At 42.2% G+C, this 20,444-nt stretch overlaps 1 protein-coding gene across 1 annotated transcript in view; it reads left to right on the forward strand.

The window, feature by feature from the left end:
• The window catches only part of LOC130277494 (uncharacterized), a 103,658-nt gene that overhangs the window by 71,075 nt on the left and 12,139 nt on the right, over positions 1-20,444 (forward strand). Inside the window, exon 31 of the mRNA XM_056528169.1 lies at positions 1,896-14,036. Within this exon, the coding sequence (XP_056384144.1) occupies positions 1,896-14,036 (12,141 nt within the window). The remainder of the gene's footprint in view (positions 1-1,895; positions 14,037-20,444) is intronic.

The following is a 20,444-nucleotide window of genomic DNA, read 5'->3' on the forward strand; positions in this document are numbered from 1 at the left end:
ACTGATCAAGAGTATGGTTGCACTCAGGACCCCCATTTTTGTGTGTGTGAGTGTGGGGTCCCATATCTCATACACCCACTAAATAGACATCCATCACCTATCCTGTGGTTAGGTGATAACTTGTCATTATTGTGGAGAGCACAATAAAAAGGATTTATTTATTTATTTTTGTGTGTGTGGGGGGGGGGGGGGGGCAACGACTGATATTTAATAGAAAAAGATCCAACATTGTACGCATTGCCACTAACTTAAGGAGGTGAGTTAGGTGGTTGTGAGCCCCCCCCCCCCCTCAAGCATGAGGCCTTAGGCAGCTGCCTGATTTGTCTCTGGGTTGAGGTAATCATATCTTGGAGTTTACTGTACATTGAAATTCATGTAGACCAAGTCTACTTTGTTACTCAGTACCTCCATTCTGCATAATCTCAGAGATTCCTATTTAGAGGATCGTCCTATCTTCCTTGATTCTGTGGCTCCCCTAACCCCTTAAGGACTCAGCTCATTTTGGCCTTAAAGACCTGCCCAATTTTTTTACACTTTAAATTTTGCACCTACAGACCCGTATAAGGGCTTGTTTTTTGAGCCACCAATCGTACTTTATAGTAACATAATTTAGTTGATTTTATCACAAAATCTGCATCGAAACAAACAAAGCCATTTTGTAAATTTGGGGGCTCCAGTTTCTACGCAGTGCACTTTTCAGTAAAAAGGACACCTATGTAGGTTTTATTTTAATTTACTACTTAACAAGGATTATAACTACATGCACCAAAATTAGTATGTTTAAAATTGTCCTTTCTGACCCCTCTAACTTTTTTATTTTTCCGCACACGGGGCTATATGAGGGCTCATTATTGGTCTGTAGTTTTTATCAGTACCATTTTTGTTTTGACAGGACTTTTTGAGCGCTTTTTTATAAAAAAATATTTATGGTTTATGAAGTGACCAAAAATGTGCAATTTTAGACTTTGATCGTAGCGTGAAGGAATTTGTGAAAATACTACAATTTGTTTTATTATAAAGTTCAATGCATAAGAATGTATGCAGAGAGCTACTAAGACCCCACCCCCTCATGGTGGTTGCTGCATGTTCCTGATACTGTATGTAAAAATATCTATATGCAGGGAATTTGATGCTTTTTCTATTAAAGAAAATAGCTTTCCCTGCTGAATTATTTCGGATCACCTTCTCCTTTTCTCAGTATTTAAGAGTAAGGCTAGGGTCACACTGCAAAATCTCCGGGCAGAAAATTTCTGCCTGGAGATTCTGAGTGCGGCCAGAGCCGACTGAAACAGTCGGCGCTTGGACCGCGCGGACACTGCAGTCTCCAATAGACTGCCATGTGTTCCGTGAGTATTTCTGCCTGAAGAATGAGCATCGAAGTGTGAATTTGTGTACGGAAACCCATTCACTATACTATACATTTTAGTAAGCGGAATTTCCACCTGCAATTTCAAAGCAGAATTGCAGGCGGAAATTCTGTTGTGTGAACCCAGCCTAAAGGTACCCATACACCTTAGATTAGAGTCGGTTGAACCTGCTGCCAGTGAGTGTGGCCAACTGACTAAGGTGTATGGTCGCCTACTGACCTCCACTGACAGATTATATCAGTGAAGAGAAGGGTCGGGCAGGTTGGAATTTTAATGCCTCGCCCTATTATTCTGGGTGGGATAAGCCAGCATCAGAACAGTCTGGTTGCAGTTCACCTCTCCCCTCAGCTGTTGCAAACATTCATGTGTATGGGGAAGTCAGGAGAGATAACTGTCAGCGCATGAACATTCAGCCAACTGGTATTGAAAGTGTAGGTTCACTTTTAATAATAAATCTATAATTTTTTTATACCATTTTTTTTTAGATAATTTCTATACAATTTTCTAACTGATTATTTTTCTTTTCAGTGTGTGCAAAATGCACGTGGTCACAGTGGTATGATGTTTCATATCCAGTGTATCATCCAGGCAAAACTGACACTGGGGACTTTGAAACCTTTGATAACATCAGAAAAGCTGGATATAGCGTATGTGAATCACCACTCAATGTCAGATGTCGTGCAAAAGCATTTCCAGACAGTGATCTTCAAGAATTACGACAAAATGTAACCTGCAGCAAGGATATTGGTTTATTATGCTATAACTCGTATAACTTCCCAGTTTGCTACAACTATGAGATAAGTATCCAATGCTGTGATTCTTTAACAACATGCGGTACCACAACTACACAAAGTCCAACAACCAGCCTTTCTACCTCAACTCCTGAAATATCTACACCACCACCATCAGCTCCCCAGTGCACAAAAATGCAATGTAGATACACCCAATGGTTTGATTTGCATGCACCGACCTCAAATATTAATGATGGTGATAAGGAAAGCCTGCAAGAAATTAAGTCAAAAGGTTATCAGGTTTGCAGCACTGATGAAATTGTAACAAACATCCAGTGCGAGGCTATAGTATATGGGGGAGCAAACAGTAATGCATCAAACCAAACATATCAATGTGACCTTGAACATGGTCTAATATGTAACAATTCTAACCAAACTGGATCGCAAATTTGCTACAATTACAGAGTTCAGTTTGAGTGTTGTTCAAGGTTTTGTGAAAAGACAACTCCATACACAACCACTTCGACAATAACAACTACTGGAACAGAGACAACAACTTCTCCCACCAGCACAGTCTCAACTACTCCATCAACATCCACTCCATTAACAGTGACCGAAACAAAAACTCCTACTAGCTCTGTATCAACAACTCAGACCGTAACAGAGACATCTACAGGCACCAGTACTTTTTCAAGCACTTCAACATCTACTCCATATACTGTGACTGAAACTAAAACTCCTACTAGCTCTGTGTCAACAACTCAGACTGTAACAGAGACAAGTACTCCCACCACTACTGTCTCAACTTCTTCAACAACTACTCCATATACTGTGACCGAAACTAAAACTCCTACAAGCTCTGTGTCAACAACTCAGACTGTAACAGAGACAACTACTCCAACCTCCACAGTCCCAACTTCTTCAACAACTACTCCATATACTGTGACCGAAACTGAAACTCCTACAAGCTCTGTGTCAACAACTCAGACTGTAACAGAGACAACTACTCCAACCTCCACTGTCCCAACTTCTTCAACAACTACTCCATATACTGTGACCGAAACTGAAACTCCTACTAGCTCTGTGTCAACAACTCAGACTGTAACAGAGACAACTACTCCCACCACCACTGTATCAACGTCTTCAACAACTACTCCATATACTGTAACAGAAACTAAAACTCCTACTAGCTCTGTGTCAACAACTCAGACTGTAACAGAGACAACTACTCCAACCTCCACAGTCCCAACTTCTTCAACAACTACTCCATATACTGTGACCGAAACTGAAACTCCTACAAGCTCTGTGTCAACAACTCAGACTGTAACAGAGACAACTACTCCAACCTCCACTGTCTCAACTTCTTCAACAACTACTCCATATAATGTGACTGAAACTAAAACTCCTACTAGCTCTGTGTCAACAACTCAGACTGTAACAGAGACAACTACTCCCACCACCACTGTATCAACGTCTTCAACAACTACTCCATATACTGTAACAGAAACTAAAACTCCTACTAGCTCTGTGTCAACAACTCAGACTGTAACAGAGACAACTACTCCAACCTCCACTGTCTCAACTTCTTCAACAACTACTCCATATAATGTGACTGAAACTAAAACTCCTACTAGCTCTGTGTCAACAACTCAGACTGTAACAGAGACAACTACTCCCACCACCACTGTCTCAACTTCTTCAACAACTACTCCATATACTGTGACCGAAAGTAAAACTCCTACAAGCTCTGTGTCAACAACTCAGACTGTAACAGAGACAACTACTCCCACCACCACTATATCAACCGCTTCAACATCTACTCCATATACTGTAACCGAAACTAAAACTCCTACTAGCTCTGTGTCAACAACTCAGACTGTAACAGAGACAACTACTCCAACCTCCACTGTCCCAACTTCTTCAACAACTACTCCATATACTGTGACCGAAACTGAAACTCCTACTAGCTCTGTGTCAACAACTCAGACTGTAACAGAGACAACTACTCCCACCACCACTGTATCAACGTCTTCAACAACTACTCTATATACTGCAACAGAAACTAAATCTCCTACTAGCTCTGTGTCAACAACTCAGACTGTAACAGAGACAATTACTCCAACATCCACTGTCTCAACTTCTTTAACAAATACTCCATATACTGTGACTGAAACTAAAACTCCTACTAGCTTTGTGTCAACAACTCAGACTGTAACAGAGACAACTTCTTCAACAACTACTCCATATACTGTGACCCAAACTGAAACTCCTACTAGCTCTGTGTCAACAACTCAGACTGTAACAGAGACAAGTACTCCCACCACCACTGTATCAACGTCTTCAACAACTACTCCATATACTGTAACAGAAACTAAAACTCCTACTAGCTCTGTGTCAACAACTCAGACTGTAACAGAGACAACTACTCCAACCTCCACTGTCTCAACTTCTTCAACAACTACTCCATATACTGTAACCGAAACTAAATCTCCTACTAGCTCTGTGACAACAACTCAGACTGTAACAGAGACAACTACTCCCACCACCACTGTATCAACCGCTTCAACATCTACTCCATATACTGTAACCGAAACTAAAACTCCTACTAGCTCTGTGTCAACAACTCAGACTGTAACAGAGACAACTACTCCCACCACCACAGTCTCAACTTCTTCAACAACTACTCCATATACGGTAACCGAATCAAGAACTCCTACTAGCTCCGTGTCAACAACTCAGACTGTAACAGAGACAAGTACTCCCACCACCACTGTATCAACGTCTTCAACAACTACTCCATATACTGTAACAGAAACTAAAACTCCTACTAGCTCTGTGTCAACAACTCAGACTGTAACAGAGACAACTACTCCAACCTCCACTGTCTCAACTTCTTCAACAACTACTCCATATACTGTAACCGAAACTAAAACTCCTACTAGCTCTGTGACAACAACTCAGACTGTAACAGAGACAACTACTCCCACCACCACTGTATCAACCGCTTCAACATCTACTCCAGATACTGTAACCGAAACTAAAACTCCTACTAGCTCTGTGTCAACAACTCAGACTGTAACAGAGACATCTACTCTCACCACTACTGTCTCAACCGCTTCAACATCTACTCCATATACTGTAACCGAAACTAAAACTCCTACTAGCTCTGTGACAACAACTCAGACTGTAACAGAGACAACTACTCCCACCACCACTGTATCAACCGCTTCAACATCTACTCCATATACTGTAACCGAAACTAAAACTCCTACTAGCTCTGTGTCAACAACTCAGACTGTAACAGAGACAACTACTCCAACCTCCACTGTCTCAACTTCTTCAACAACTACTCCATATACTGTGACTGAAACTAAAACTCCTACTAGCTCTGTGTCAACAACTCAGACTGTAACAGAGACAACTACTCCCACCACCACTGTATCAACGTCTTCAACAACTACTCCATATACTGTAACAGAAACTAAAACTCCTACTAGCTCTGTGTCAACAACTCAGACTGTAACAGAGACAACTACTCCAACCTCCACTGTCTCAACTTCTTCAACAACTACTCCATATACTGTAACCGAAACTAAAACTCCTACTAGCTCTGTGTCAACAACTCAGACTGTAACAGAGCCAACTACTCCCACCACCACTGTATCAACCGCTTCAACACCTACTCCATATACTGTAACCGAAACTAAAACTCCTACTAGCTCCGTGTCAACAACTCAGACTGTAACAGAGACAAATACTCCCACCACCACTGTATCAACGTCTTCAACAACTACTCCATATACTGTAACAGAAACTAAAACTCCTACTAGCTCTGTGTCAACAACTCAGACTGTAACAGAGACAACTACTCCAACCTCCACTGTCTCAACTTCTTCAACAACTACTCCATATACTGTAACCGAAACTAAAACTCCTACTAGCTCTGTGACAACAACTCAGACTGTAACAGAGACAACTACTCCCACCACCACTGTATCAACTGCTTCAACATCTACTCCATATACTGTAACCGAAACTAAAACTCCTACTAGCTCTGTGTCAACAACTCAGACTGTAACAGAGACATCTACTCTCACCACTACTGTCTCAACCGCTTCAACATCTACTCCATATACTGTAACCGAAACTAAAACTCCTACTAGCTCTGTGTCAACAACTCAGACTGTAACAGAGACAACTACTCCCACCACCACTGTATCAACGTCTTCAACAACTACTCCATATACTGTAACAGAAACTAAAACTCCTACTAGCTCTGTGTCAACAACTCAGACTGTAACAGAGACAACTACTCCAACCTCCACTGTCTCAACTTCTTCAACAACTACTCCATATACTGTAACCGAAACTAAAACTCCTACTAGCTCTGTGACAACAACTCAGACTGTAACAGAGACAACTACTCCCACCACCACTGTATCAACCGCTTCAACATCTACTCCATATACTGTAACCGAAACTAAAACTCCTACTAGCTCTGTGTCAACAACTCAGACTGTAACAGAGACATCTACTCTCACCACTACTGTCTCAACCGCTTCAACATCTACTCCATATACCGTAACCGAAACTAAAACTCCTACTAGCTCTGTGTCAACAACTCAGACTATAACAGAGACAACTACTCCCACCACCACTGTATCAACTTCTTCAACAACTACTCCATATACTGTTACAGAAACTAAAACTCCTACTAGCTCTGTGTCAACAACTCAGACTGTAACAGAGACAACTACTCCAACCTCCACTGTCTCAACTTCTTCAACAACTACTCCATATACTGTAACCGAAACTAAATCTCCTACTAGCTCTGTGACAACAACTCAGACTGTAACAGAGACAACTACTCCCACCACCACTGTATCAACCGCTTCAACATCTACTCCATATACTGTAACCGAAACTAAAACTCCTACTAGCTCTGTGTCAACAACTCAGACTGTAACAGAGACAACTACTCCCACCACCACAGTCTCAACTTCTTCAACAACTACTCCATATACGGTAACCGAATCAAGAACTCCTACTAGCTCCGTGTCAACAACTCAGACTGTAACAGAGACAAGTACTCCCACCACCACTGTATCAACGTCTTCAACAACTACTCCATATACTGTAACAGAAACTAAAACTTCTACTAGCTCTGTGTCAACAACTCAGACTGTAACAGAGACAACTACTCCAACCTCCACTGTCTCAACTTCTTTAACAACTACTCCATATACTGTAACCGAAACTAAAACTCCTACTAGCTCTGTGACAACAACTCAGACTGTAACAGAGACAACTACTCCCACCACCACTGTATCAACCGCTTCAACATCTACTCCATATACTGTAACCGAAACTAAAACTCCTACTAGCTCTGTGACAACAACTCAGACTGTAACAGAGACAACTACTCCCACCACCACTGTATCAACCGCTTCAACATCTACTCCATATACTGTAACCGAAACTAAAACTCCTACTAGCTCTGTGTCAACAACTCAGACTGTAACAGAGACAACTACTCCAACCTCCACTGTCTCAACTTCTTCAACAACTACTCCATATACTGTGACTGAAACTAAAACTCCTACTAGCTCTGTGTCAACAACTCAGACTGTAACAGAGACAACTACTCCCACCACCACTGTATCAACGTCTTCAACAACTACTCCATATACTGTAACAGAAACTAAAACTCCTACTAGCTCTGTGTCAACAACTCAGACTGTAACAGGGACAACTACTCCAACCTCCACTGTCTCAACTTCTTCAACAACTACTCCATATACTGTAACCGAAACTAAAACTCCTACTAGCTCTGTGACAACAACTCAGACTGTAACAGAGACAACTACTCCCACCACCACTGTATCAACCGCTTCAACATCTACTCCATATACTGTAACCGAAACTAAAACTCCTACTAGCTCCGTGTCAACAACTCAGACTGTAACAGAGACAACTACTCCCACCACCACTGTATCAACGTCTTCAACAACTACTCCATATACTGTAACAGAAACTAAAACTCCTACTAGCTCCGTGTCAACAACTCAGACTGTAACAGAGACAACTACTCCCACCACCACTGTATCAACGTCTTCAACAACTACTCCATATACTGTAACAGAAACTAAAACTCCTACTAGCTCTGTGTCAACAACTCAGACTGTAACAGAGACAACTACTCCAACCTCCACTGTCTCAACTTCTTCAACAACTACTCCATATACTGTAACCGAAACTAAAACTCCTACTAGCTCTGTGACAACAACTCAGACTGTAACAGAGACAACTACTCCCACCACCACTGTATCAACTGCTTCAACATCTACTCCATATACTGTAACCGAAACTAAAACTCCTACTAGCTTTGTGTCAACAACTCAGACTGTAACAGAGACAACTACTCCCACAACCACTGTCTCAACCATTTCAACTTCACCTCCATATACAGTAACAGAAACTAAAACTCCTACTAGCTCTGTGTCAACAACTCAGACTGTAACAGAGACAACAACTCCCACCACTACTGTCTCAACTAGATCAACAACTACTCCATATACTGTAACTGAAACTAAAACTCCTACAAGCTCTGTGTCAACAACTCAGACTGTCACAGAGACAACTACTCCCACCATCGCAGTCTCAACTTCTTCAACATCCACTCCTTATACTGTAACCGAAACTATAACTCCTACTAGTTCCGTGTCAACAACTCAGACTGTAACAGAGACAACTTCTTCCACCACCACTTTATCAACTGCTTCAACAACTACTCCATATACTGCGACTGAATCTAAAACTCCTACTAGCTCTTTGTCAACAATTAAGACTGTAACAGAGACAACTACTCCCACCACCCCAATCTCAACTTCTTCAACAACTACTCCGTATACAGTAACCGAAACTAGAACTCCTACTAGCTCTGTGTCAACAACTCAGACTTTAACAGAGACAACTACTCCCACCACCACCGTATCAACTACTACATCAACAACTACTCCATATACAGTAACCGAAACTAGAACTCCTACTAGCTCTGTATCAACAACTCAGACTGTAACAGAGACAACTACTCCCACCACCACCGTCTCCACTTCTTCAACAACTACTCCATATACAGTAACCGAAACTAGAACTTCTTCTAGCTCTGTGTCAACAACTCAGACTGTAACAGAGACAACTACTCCAACCACCACTGTCTCGACCACTTCAACTTCTACTCCATATACTGTGACCGAAACTAAAACTCCTACTAGCTCTGTGTCAACAACTCAGACTGTAACAGAGACAACCACTTCAACTTCTACTCCATATACTGTGACCGAAACTCCTACTAGCTCTGTGTCAACAACTCAGACTATAACAGAGACAACTACTCCCACCCCAACTTTCTCAACAACTACTCAATATACTGTGACTGAAACTAAAACTCCTACTAGCTCTGTGTCAACAACTCATACTGTAACAGAGACAACTACTCCCACAAGCACTGTCTCAACTACTTCAACTACTCCATTTACAGTGACCGAAACTGAAATTCCTACAAGCTCTGTTTCAACAACTCAGACTGTAACAGAGACAACTACTCCCTCCACCACTGTTTCAACCTCTCCAACTTCTACTCCATACACTGTGACAGAAACTAAAACTCCTACTAGCTCTGTGTCAACAACTCAGACTGTAACAGAGACAACTACTCCAACCTCCACTGTCTCAACTTCTTCAACAACTACTCCTTATACTTTGACCGAAACTAAAACTCCTACTAGCTCTGTGTCAACAACTCAGACTGTAACAGAGACAACTACTCCCACCACCACTGTTTCAACTACTACATCAACAACTACTCCATATACTGTGACCGAAACTAAAACACCTCCTAGCTCTTTGTCAACAACTCAGACAGTAACAGCGACAACCACTCCCACAAGCACTGTCTCAACTACTTCAACAAGTACTCCATATACTGTGACCGAAACTAAAACTCCTACTAGCTTTGTGTCAACAACTCAGACTATAACAGAGACAATTACTCCCACAACCACTGTCTTAACTTCTTCAACAACTACTCCATATACTGTAACTGAAACAAAAACTCCCACTAGCTCTGTGTCAACAACTCAGACTGTAACAGAGACAACTACTTCAACATCTACTCCATATACTGTAACAGAAACTAAAACTCCTACCAGCTCTGTGTCAACAACTCAGACTGTAACAGAGACAATTACTCCCACAACCACTGTCTTAACTTCTTCAACAACAACTCCATATACTGTAACTGAAACAAAAACTCCCACTAGCTCTGTGTCAACAACTCAGACTGTAACAGAGACAACTACTTCAACATCTACTCCATATACTGTAACCGAAACTAAAACTCCTACTAGCTCTGTGTCAACAACTCAGACTGTAACAGAGACAACTACTCCAACCTCCACTGTCTCAACTTCTTCAACAACTACTCCTTATACTGTGACCGAAACTAAAACTCCTACTAGCTCCGTGTCAACAACTCAGACTGTAACGGAGACAGGTACTCCCACCACCACTGGCTCAACTACTTCAACAAGTACTCCATATACTGTGACTGAAACTAAAACTCCTACTAGCTCTGTGTCAACAACTCAGACTGTAACAGAGACAACTACTTCAACATCTACTCCATATACTGTAACAGAAACTAAAACTCCTACTAGCTCTGTGTCAACAACTCAGACTGTAACAGAGACAACTACTCCAACCTCCACTGTCTCAACTTCTTCAACCACTACTCCTTATACTGTGACTGAAACTAAAACTCCTTCTAGCTCCGTGTCAACCACTCAGACTGTAACGGAGACAGGTACTCCCACCACCACTGGCTCAACTACTTCAACAAGTACTCCATATACTGTGACCGAAACTAAAACTCCTACTAGCTCTGTGTCAACAACTCAGACTGTAACAGAGACAACTACTACATCAACATCTACTCCATATACTGTAACTGAAACTAAAACTCCCACTAGCTCTGTGTCAACATCTCAGACTGTAACAGAGGCAACTACTCCATTCTCCACTGTCTCAACTTCTTCAACAACTACTCCTTATACTGTGACCGAAACTAAAACTCCTACTAGCTCTGTGTCAACAACTCAGACTGTAACGGAGACAATTTCTCCCACCACCACTGGCTCAACTACTTCAACAAGTACTCTATATACTGTGACCGAAACTGAAACTCCTACTAGCTCTGTGTCAACAACTCAGACTGTAACAGAGGCAACTACTCCATCCTCCACTGTCTCAACTTCTTCAACAACTACTCCTTATACTGTGACCGAAACTAAAACTCCTACTAGCTCCGTGTCAACAACTCAGACTGTAACGGAGACAACTACTCCCACCACCACTGGCTCAACTACTTCAACAAGTACTCTATATACTGTGACCGAAACTAAAACTCCTACTAGCTCTGTGTCAACAACTCAGACTGTAACAGAGACAACTTCTACATCAACATCTACTCCATATACTGTAACAGAAACTAAAACTCCTACTAGCTCTGTGTCAACAACTCAGACTGTAACAGAGACAACTACTTCAACATCTACTCCATATACTGTAACCGAAATTAAAACTCCTACTAGCTCTGTGTCAACAACTCAGACTGTAACAGAGACAACTACTCCCACCACCATTGTCTCAACTACTTCAACAACTCCACATACTGTGACCGAAACTAAAACTCCCACTAGCTCTGTATCAACAACCCAGACACTAACAGAGACAACTACTCCCATCACCACTTTCTCAACATCTTCAACCAGTACTCCATTTACTGTGACCGAAAGTGAAACTCCTACTAGCTCTGTTTCAACAACTCAGACTATAACAGAGACAACTACTCCCACCACCACTGTCTCAACTACTTCAACAACTACTCCTTACACTGTGACTGAAACTAAAACTCCTACTAGCTCTGTGTCAACAACTCAGACTGCAACAGAGACAACTACTTCAACATCTACTCAATATACTGTAACAGAAACTAAAACTCCTACTAGCTCGGTATCAACAACTCAGACTGTAACAGAGACAACTACTTCAACATCTACTCCATATACTGTAACCGAAACTAAAACTCCTACTAGCTCTGCGTCAACAACTCAGACTGTAACAGAGACAAATACTCCAACCTCCACTGTCTCAACTTCTTCAACAACTACTCCTTATACTGTGACCGAAACTAAAACTCCTACTAGCTCCGTGTCAACAACTCAGACTGTAACAGAGACAACTACTACATCAACATCTACTCCATTTACTGTAACAGAAACTAAAACTCCTACTAGCTCGGTATCAACAACTCAGACTGTAACAGAGACAACTACTTCAACATCTACTCCATATACTGTAACCGAAACTAAAACTCCTACTAGCTCTGTTTCAACAACTCAGACTGTCACAGAGACAACTACTCCCACCACCATTGTCTCAACTACTTTAACAACTCCATATACTGTGACCGAAACTAAAACTCCCACTAGCTCTGTATCAACAACCCAGACACTAACAGAGACAACTACTCCCACCACCACTGTCTCAACTACTTCAACAAGTACTCCATTTACTCTGACCGAAACTGAAACTCCTACAAGCTCTGTTTCAACAACTCAGACTATAACAGAGACAACTACTCCCACCACCACTGTCTCAACTACTTCAACAACTACTCCTTATACTGTGACTGAAACTAAAACTCCTACTAGCTCGGTATCAACAACTCAGACTGTAACAGAGACAACTACTCCAACCTCCACTGTCTCACTTTCTTCAACAACTACTCCTTATACTGTGACTGAAACTAGAACTCCTACTAGCTCTGTGTCAACAACTCAGACTGTAACAGAGACAACTACTTCAACATCTACTCCATATACCGTAACCGAAACTAAAACTCCTACTAGCTCTGTGTCAACAACTCAGACTGTAACAGAGACAACTTCTTCAACATCTACTCCATATACTGTAACAGAAACTAAAACTCCTACTAGCTCGGTATCAACAACTCAGACTGTAACAGAGACAACTACTCCAACCTCCACTGTCTCAACTTCTTCAACAACTACTCCTTATACTGTGACTGAAACTAGAACTCCTACTAGCTCTGTGTCAACAACTCAGACTGTAACAGAGACAACTACTTCAACATCTACTCCATATACCGTAACCGAAACTAAAACTCCTACTAGCTCTGTGTCAACAACTCAGACTGTAACAGAGACAACTACTCCAACCTCCACTGTCTCAACTTTTTCAACAACTACTCCTTATACTTTGACCGAAACTAAAACTCCTACTAGCTCCGTGTCAACAACTCAGACTGTGACGGAGAAAAGTACTCCCACCACCACTGGCTCAACTACTTCAACAAGTACTCCATATACTGTGACTGAAACTAAAACTCCTACTAGCTCGGTATCAACAACTCAGACTGTAACAGAGACAACTACTTCAACATCTACTCCATATACTGTAACCGAAACTAAAACTCCTACTAGCTCTATGTCAACCACTCAGACTGTAACAGAGACAACTACTCCCACCACCACTGTCTCAACTACTACATCAACATCTACTCCATATACTGTGACCGAAAAAACTTCTACCGACACTGCTATTACTACTTCTGCTACTATAACATCTACTTATACTGTTACTGTTACATCAACATCTGGAACTACAGTATCAATAACTCCTACTAAAACAATTTTAACATCTTCTACATCAGCGACTACAAGCAGCACAACACTGACAACAACCGTTTCTCCACCAACTGAAACCACAACACCTTCATCTTCAACTTTATCAGAAACTTCCACAACCAGCACTACATCCTGTTTCTGTAAAGTGAACGATCAGCTATTCACTCCTGGTAAGTAGAGACTTAATCTATAAACAAGTAACATTTGCCAAAATGTACGCAGTAAAGGTTTAATGTAAACCCAATAAGTAGGAAGATACAGGTACACTAAAAGTCCTTAATTAGTGATTTAAAAAAATGTTAGACACGATTAGGAAAATTCAATGCAGGCCCAGAATCAGCATTCCAACTATCGACATCCTCTGTCTGCTATTGCAGCTCAACACCACTGCCATGAATTGGGCTGAACTGCTATACCGCATAAAACTTTAGATAAGTGTGACACTGTTTTTAAGAAAACTGCATTTATAGCCTTTTTAACTTCTAGATGATGCAAGGCATAACTGTACTCCCTTGCTTCCTAGCACTTAGCTCACTAAAACATAACTTTACACCCTGCAGCGTGTTTGAGCTAAAAAGCATGCGTGGGGGTTGTGCTAGCTTCATAGATAGAGGATTCGGGCTGTTATCAGTGATCATGCTGATGCCTACCATTAACACTTCAGATGTAGTGATCAATACTGATCATGGCATCTTAAGCATTATGGGGGCTTTGTTTGATGGATCAAACCACCAGCCATGCGTTTGCGGGGTTCTGTGATTCAAGATGGCAGCCTGAGGTCTCGTTACTTGATCTGTGACACTCTACTGCCATCCACTTGTATGGTCGTCCTTCTGGCAGGCTGTACAAGTGGATTGCTAAGATCACTGATCAATGCTATACCAATGCTTTGCAGTGAAAAGTCCCCTGTAGGCATAATAATAAAATATTTAATGTGAATAAACCCCTCTCCTAATAAAAAAAATGAACCCCTAATGACACAGCAATTTTTTTATTTTTCATTTTTTATTTTTCCTCGCCTTTAAAATCCATAACACACCCAATTTTCAATAAATTTTTCATCTATAGGGCTTGTTGTTTGCGGAACTAGTTGTTCTTTGTAATATTACCAATTTTACCACAAAATCTAAGGTAAAGGCAAAAAAAGAAAATTCTGAGGTGAAATTGACAAAACTATTGCTATACAAATGTTAGTGGGTGTACTTTCTATGCCAGGGGTCTCAAACTCAAATTATCTGGGGGCCACTGGAGGTAGCAGCTGGGTGAGGCTGGGCTACATGCGCCCCTTACATATAATGCCCCCCATCATGTGCCCCTCATCATCCACCAGCAACACCCCCCACCAGCAGTAGCACCTCCATCACCCACCAGCAACACCCCCCATTCCCCCTACCCCGTGTGGTAATAGCATGGGCTGACGGATGATGGGGGTGCTACTTCTGGGGTTTCCTCACATTAGGTAGACAGCAGGTTCCCCACATTAGGTGGGCAGCAAGTTCTCCATATTAGGTAGGCAGCAAGTTCTCCATATTAGGTAGGCGGCAGGTTCCCCACATTAGGTAGTAGCAGGTGCCCCACATTAGGTAGTAGCAGGTTCCCCACATTAGGTAGTAGCAGGTTCCCCACATTGGGTAGTAGCAGGTTCCCCAAATTAGGTAGAAGTAGGTTCCCCACATTAGGTAGTAGCAGGTTCCCCACATTAGGTAGTAGCAGGTTCCCCACATTGGGTAGTAGCAAGTTCCCCACATTAGGTAGAAGCAGGTTCCCCACATTGAGTAGTAGCAGGTTCCCCACATTAGGTAGAAACAGGTTCCCCACATTAGGTAGAAGCAGGTTCCCCACATTATGTAGTAGCAAGTTCCCCACATTAGGTAGAAGCAGGTTCCCCACATTAGGTAGAAGCAGGTTCCTCACATTAGGTAGTAGCAGGTTCCACACATTAGGTAGAATCAGGTTCCCCACATTAGGTAGAAGCAGGTTCCCCACATTAGGTAGGCAGCAAGTTCTCCATATTAGGTAGGCAGCAGGTTCCCCACATTAGGTAGTAGCAGGTTCCCCACATTAGGTAGTGGCAGGTTCCCTACATTAGGTAGAAGCAGGTTCTCCACATTAGGTAGTAGCAGGTTCCCCACATTGGGTAGTAGCAGGTTCCCCAAATTAGGTAGAAGTAGGTTCCCCACATTAGATAGTAACAGGTTCCCCACATTAGGTAGTAGCAGGTTCCCCACATTGGGTAGTAGCAAGTTCCCCACATTAGGTAGAAGCAGGTTCCCCACATTAGGTAGTAGCAGGTTCCCCACATTAGGTAGAAACAGGTTCCCCACATTAGGTAGAAGCAGGTTCCCCACATTAGGTAGTAGCAAGTTCCCCACATTAGGTAGAAGCAGGTTCCCCACATTAGGTAGAATCAGGTTCTCCACATTAGGTAGAAGCAGGTTCCCCACATTAGGTAGGCAGCAAGTTCTCCATATTAGTTAGGCAGCAGGTTCCCCACATTAAGTAGTAGCAGGTTCCTCACATGAGGTAGTAGCAGGTTCCCCACATTAGGTAGTAGCAGGTTCCCCACATTAGGTAGTAGCAGGTTCCTCACATGAGTTAGTAGCAGGTTCCCCACATTAGGTAGTAGCAGGTTCTCCACATTAGGTAGTAGCAGGTTCTCCGCATTAGGTAGTAGCAGGTTCCCCACGTTAGGTAGTAGCAGGTTCCCCACATTGGGTAGGCAGCAAGTTCCCCATATTAGGTAGAAGCAGGTTCCCCACATTAGGTAGTAGCAGGTTTCCCACATTAGGTAGTAGCAGGTTCCCCACATTGGGTAGCAGCAGGTTCCCCACATTAGGTAGAAGCAGGTTCACCACATTAGGTAGTAGCAGGTTCCACACATTAGGTAGAAACAGGTTCCCCACATTGGGTAGGAAGCAAGTTCTCCATATTAGGTAGGCAGCAGGTTCCCCACATTAGGTAGCAGCAGCTTCCCCACATTTGGTAGAAGCAGGTTCCTCACATTAGGATTAGGTAGTAGCAGGTTCCCCACATTAGGTAGTAGCAGGTTCCCCACATTAAGTAGCATTGCCGTTTCCCCCTCCCCCCGACAGACACTCAAACATGCACACACACATAGACACACTTACCTGTCCTGCGCTGCGCTTCTCCTCTCCAGCGGCGGCCTGACGAGTGGCGCCACTGACGTCTTCCTGTGCGGGTCTGCGGAGGGACGTCACATGCGCGATGTCCCTCATCAGACTCGGGCTGGCCGGCCAACCGGAGATGCGGGGGAGGAGGGCGGGGTAAGTAAAGCCTTCTGGCATTTAGCGCTGCTTGCCCGAAGCAGGGCTAAATGCCTGAAGAAGTTACCGGCCCGTCTCCCGGAACTGCATGTCCCAGGCATCGGGCAATACAAATTACCTGGTGCGGGCCACAAACTTTCGTTCCATGGGCTGCAAATGGCCCGCGGGCCAGGAGTTTGAGACCCCTGTTCTGCAGTAATTAAACATCTTTATTCTATATATATCTGGAGAGAAAAATAGGGTGGGCACTGCTAGAGAACCACTATACGGCTGACACAATGTTGCAGTCTCGGGTGTGCGGCTTGATAGGCGGTGCTGGACATGCAGGAAAGACAGTCTCTTGTATATATGGTGCAAAGAAAGAAAAATTGTCCGCACTCACCATGCCAATCAGACGTGTTCGCTTTATTGAGAACTTGCAGGTTCCATAAAAAGCCAATATCAAAAGACACCCGAGTGTAGGGAGGGGGAGCTGCTCCGGGCAAGGAGTCTAGGAGCGGCTGTCAGGAACAACAGCACTGTTTCACGTTATCCACGCATCTTCCGGTTCCTCAAGGAACCGAGGAACCGGAAGATGCGTGGATAACGTGAAACAGCGGTGTTGTTCCTGACAGCCGCTCCTAGACTCCTTGCCCGGAGCAGCTCCCCCTCCCTACACTCGGGTGTCTTTTGATATTGGCTTTTTATGGAACCTGCAAGTTCTCAATAAAGTGAACACATCTGATTGGCATGGTGAGTGCGGACAATTTTTCTTTCTTTGCACCATATCTTTATTCTATAGGTTCATACGATTACAATTATACCCAATTTATATAGGTTTTGTTTTATTTTACTAGTTGAATTTTTTTTAAACTATGTAAGAAAATGAGTATGCTTAAAATTGTCCTCTTCTGAGCTTTATGAGGGCTCATTTTTGGCCTGTGATCTGTAGTTTTCAGCGGTACCATTTTTGTTTTCATGGGACTTTTTGCTCACTTTTTATTAACTTTTTCTGCTATATGAAGTGACCAAAATATGAGCACTTTTGGACTTTTACACCATTTTTTACATTTACACCATTGCGTGGTTAATTTTAAAGTTATATTTAAATAGCTCGGACATTTAATGCAACAATAGCGCTTATGTTTACTTTTGAGAATGGGTTATTCAAACTTGTATTAGGGGGAGGGGTTATATACATTTATTACTTATTATTATGTAATTTTTTTACAATTTTGTAGTCCATATAGGGGACTATTATATGGAATCTTTCGATTCTTAACACTATTCAATGCTGTGTTATTTCACAGCACTGATCAATGTTATCTGTGCTCTGTTGCTCAAGCCTCCAAAAGGCTAAATGCTAGAGCAGCATAAAGAAGATCAGACAGCACGGAGGCTGTCACCCTTAGCAACAAACCAGTAAGGTCCTGTAATTATTCATCACCTTTGGTTGTGGGATCTAAAGGGTTAATAGCCTTGCAGTAGCGATTGCTGCAGCAGACTTTTAGTTGGAGCGGGATGACTTCACAATCTAGCTCTGGTGTCCTTTTACATTAGTTTGTATGCAGGATTGTTGAACCATACTTTTACTTGGAAGATAGAATGGATATGGGATATCGAAAGGGGTTGCAAAGTTTTTCAAATAGGATTATATGGACCTATGTGGAAGCTCAGGGATAAGCTTCTGTGTAGGGCACATCGTCATTATGGTGTGTCGAGGGAGGTGTGGATACCTGCAATGTCAGTGTAGAGATTAGTGTAGTGTAGTACTAGTAGTGCTGCAGATCGTGATGACAGTTCAAGGAGGTGCTCAGTGCAAAGATGTAGGTGGTGGTTACATAGATATGCAAAATTTCGACAACTGAAAAGCATTAGCCCAGCAAAGTGTATGAGGAAGTGCTCAAGGGCAGTAATGAAGATCAGTAGGCAAGAATTAGGTAAGGTGGTGTATGGGAGACTGCATGGGACAGTCCTGAGTTCAATTCTTAGCGGGGTAGAGAGATTGACACGTCTTGGTTAATTGGTGGTTGGGGTGATGAAAGAAAGTAGGTCAATTGGCAATAAATAGACAGACAGTTGTGATTACACAGGAGAAAACCAACAGAGGACTTAACTCAGCATTTTTACTGTATTTAAGTTGCTTACGTGGATCAATAGATGGCAATAGGGGATGGGTAATAGTAGTACAACTTGGTGTGTAAAATCCACCATAACTTGGGTGTAGATTCTGTAAGTTGTAGCAAAAGTTATGATAATACAATTATATCTAGAAACACAGAGACATGATCTGCGCCATGCTGACAGCAATCTCTCCAGGAGGTAATGCAGAGACAGACACCAAACACTGTAGCAAAATCCTCCGTTGCCACGTGAGAGCACAAAGACAGAAATGCAGGACACTTACTTCCAAAGAACGCAGCGCACTGGGAGGCAACTATTTCTTTATTGTTTCATAGCAATCCTGCTGTATTATTCTGATATGGAGCAATAAAGGAACTGTGTTACCAGCAACATACACCTCCGAGTGCTGTGGATAATGTAATCTACTATTTAGGTTGAGCCTAGGGAGTAAATGATCAGTTTATGTGGCCTTGTTTAGCACAGTCAGCCTTGTTTAGCACAGTCAGCGGCAATGTACCCAAATGATAAATCCAAAACATTTCTCATTTTTTGAGTGTTTTAAACCTTAGTGGCAGGGTTTGGGATATGGAACAACAAAGACAGGGTTTGGGATGTGATCAATCAAGCAAATGGTTATGGTATGTTGAGAGGGTTTTTGTAACAGTGTCTAGACACACTGTGCAATCTTAAGCCCTTCTTGATTATATTTCTGTGCTTGTTGAGTCTGAAATGCAGCTCCTGTGTGGTATGTCCCACATATTGTTTACCGTATAGGCATTGGATTAAGTGTACCACAGAGCTCAAGTGACGGTTCATGAAAGTTTTTTAGGTGGAATTGTTCCCCTGTGGTGGCATTGGTGAAGGTTTTTTTGTGCAAAATGGGCTGCATCCTTAAGAGGTTAATAGTTTAGAAAATGCAAGCAAACAATAGCTTTATGTTATGTAATCTTTAAACAATTGCTTTCATTGCCTGAATGCATCTAAAATGAAAATTGCTGAAATTTTCTGATCATTTTAATTGAAAGCATCCTACGCTCACCCCCCACTTATTCTTTGAATAAGAAAATAAAATACATAATGTCTTTAGACCCTAGAACAAGTCTCCCATTTTTTTGCTTATTATTTCCCATTTCAAATATTTATTTCATAGGACAGTATATATTATAAATATCACGTTTCTACATAAATACC

Source organism: Hyla sarda, chromosome 6 (assembly GCF_029499605.1).
Source record: "Hyla sarda isolate aHylSar1 chromosome 6, aHylSar1.hap1, whole genome shotgun sequence".
Classification (NCBI taxonomy): domain Eukaryota; kingdom Metazoa; phylum Chordata; class Amphibia; order Anura; family Hylidae; genus Hyla; species Hyla sarda.